The 1,604-nt window shown below is 35.1% G+C and overlaps 1 protein-coding gene across 2 annotated transcripts in view; it reads right to left on the bottom strand.

The window, feature by feature from the left end:
• Positions 1 to 416: 416 nt before the first annotated feature.
• The window catches only part of NME7 (NME/NM23 family member 7), a 34,748-nt gene continuing 33,560 nt past the window's right edge, over positions 417 to 1,604 (bottom strand). For both annotated transcript variants that reach the window (XM_023537564.1, XM_023537565.1), the window contains exon 7: positions 417 to 596. In XM_023537564.1, coding sequence (XP_023393332.1) covers positions 432 to 596 — 165 coding nt within the window. In that variant the 3' untranslated portion in view covers positions 417 to 431. The remainder of the gene's footprint in view (positions 597 to 1,604) is intronic.

Genomic DNA, 1,604 nt, shown 5'->3' with positions numbered 1-1,604 from the left:
TCTAGCTGTCATGTCATACATATACAGCTGTCACATACATTAGTCAAACTTTGTTTCAGATATTGAGAAGTGAAGGAAGTTTCTTCAACTTTCTCAAAAAGGGCTTACTGCAGATATGGAAGATATTGTTTTAAACTGCATATCAGGAGTGCTACTTAACTAGGTGAATCTTGGTTATATGGTTGGGAGGAGAAGAGGCAGATTAAAAGTCAAGGAATCAAGCCCTGTAACAGGATTAGCATATGGCCCTGATCAGCAACCCGAGGAACATCTTTTAGAAATGCACAGGTACAAATAGAGAGAGAAACAGATTTGGACGCTTTTCTCCTCACCTTTATTTTGTCGTCTTTATTCACGTGCCTTCAAAGAAAAAATTACATGTTAAGATTACACTTTAATTTCTACATATAAAATAAATGAGAAAATAGACATTAAGAAAATAAGTTCCTCTTAACAAAATGATTGAATGTGTATTCAACACAGCACTTACCTTCACTGATGGCGTGAGGCTTAATAATGCAACAGGTACAATTGGTAAATTTAGCAGTGTTTGCTGGTCCACAAACTCCACTCGAAGGAAAAAATAACTCCATTTCCTATAAACAGAGAGAAATGACTTTGGCATAAGTAACCTCTTATCTTGAACACCTATGATATTTATGTGAAAGGGGGAGAACTATACATTTACTTTTAAAGTTTCATAATATCAATTGTTTGCTTCAAATTTTCTAAAAAATGATTTTAACTGGTTAAAACTAGTGAACTAAACCCTGTTTAAAGTCTTACGATCAAAAGAACATATAAAGTATTAATTAAAGCAATGAGAATACGTATCATTGTGTCCCATTAATAAAATTGATAATGTCATAACATTTTGAGTATTTAAGTAATCAATAGGAGGGTCTTATTTTCCCCATAGCATTAGGTCATGAGACACAGGTCCACTTTTAAACTTTTTATTAAACTACGTAAAATAAAATTAAAAACTAAAACATCTTTATAGGAACAGAGATTAGTATTGAAGAATCAGAACTACAGCCTACAAGAGATTCACTTCTGATAGAAAGACACAGAATGAAAGCACAGGGATGGAAAAAGATGCTTCTTGAAAATGGAAACAAAAACAAAAGCTGGGGTAGCAATACTTGCATCAGCAGACTTTAAAAGAAAGGCTAGAGCAAGAAATAAAGAAGGACCCAGCAATTCCAAAGCACTAATTTCAAAAAAGCATGTGCCTCTATATGTTCGCTGCAGCCTTATTTACAAATAGCCAAGATATGGAGGCCACCTAAGTGTCCATCAACAGAAGAATGGATTCAGAGGTGGTACATATACACAAGGGAATATTACTCAGCCGTAAAAAAGAATAGAATCTTGCCATCTACGACAACATGGATGGATCTAGAGGGTATTACGGTGAGTGAAATAGGTCAGAGAGAATGACAAATACCACATGAGTTCACTTTTTGGTAGGATCTAAGAAACAAACGAACAAACAAAACGGAAACAAACTCATAGATACAGAGAACATTTTGATGGTTGCCAGATGTGAGGGCAGTTAGGGGGATGAGTGAGGGGATGAAGGGATTAAGAGGTACAGATTG

This window comes from Pteropus vampyrus, unplaced genomic scaffold (assembly GCF_000151845.1).
Source record: "Pteropus vampyrus isolate Shadow unplaced genomic scaffold, Pvam_2.0 Scaffold194, whole genome shotgun sequence".
NCBI classification, from domain to species: domain Eukaryota; kingdom Metazoa; phylum Chordata; class Mammalia; order Chiroptera; family Pteropodidae; genus Pteropus; species Pteropus vampyrus.
Note: the sequence above shows the minus strand (reverse complement) of the source record. Positions and strands in the feature narration are given on the sequence as shown.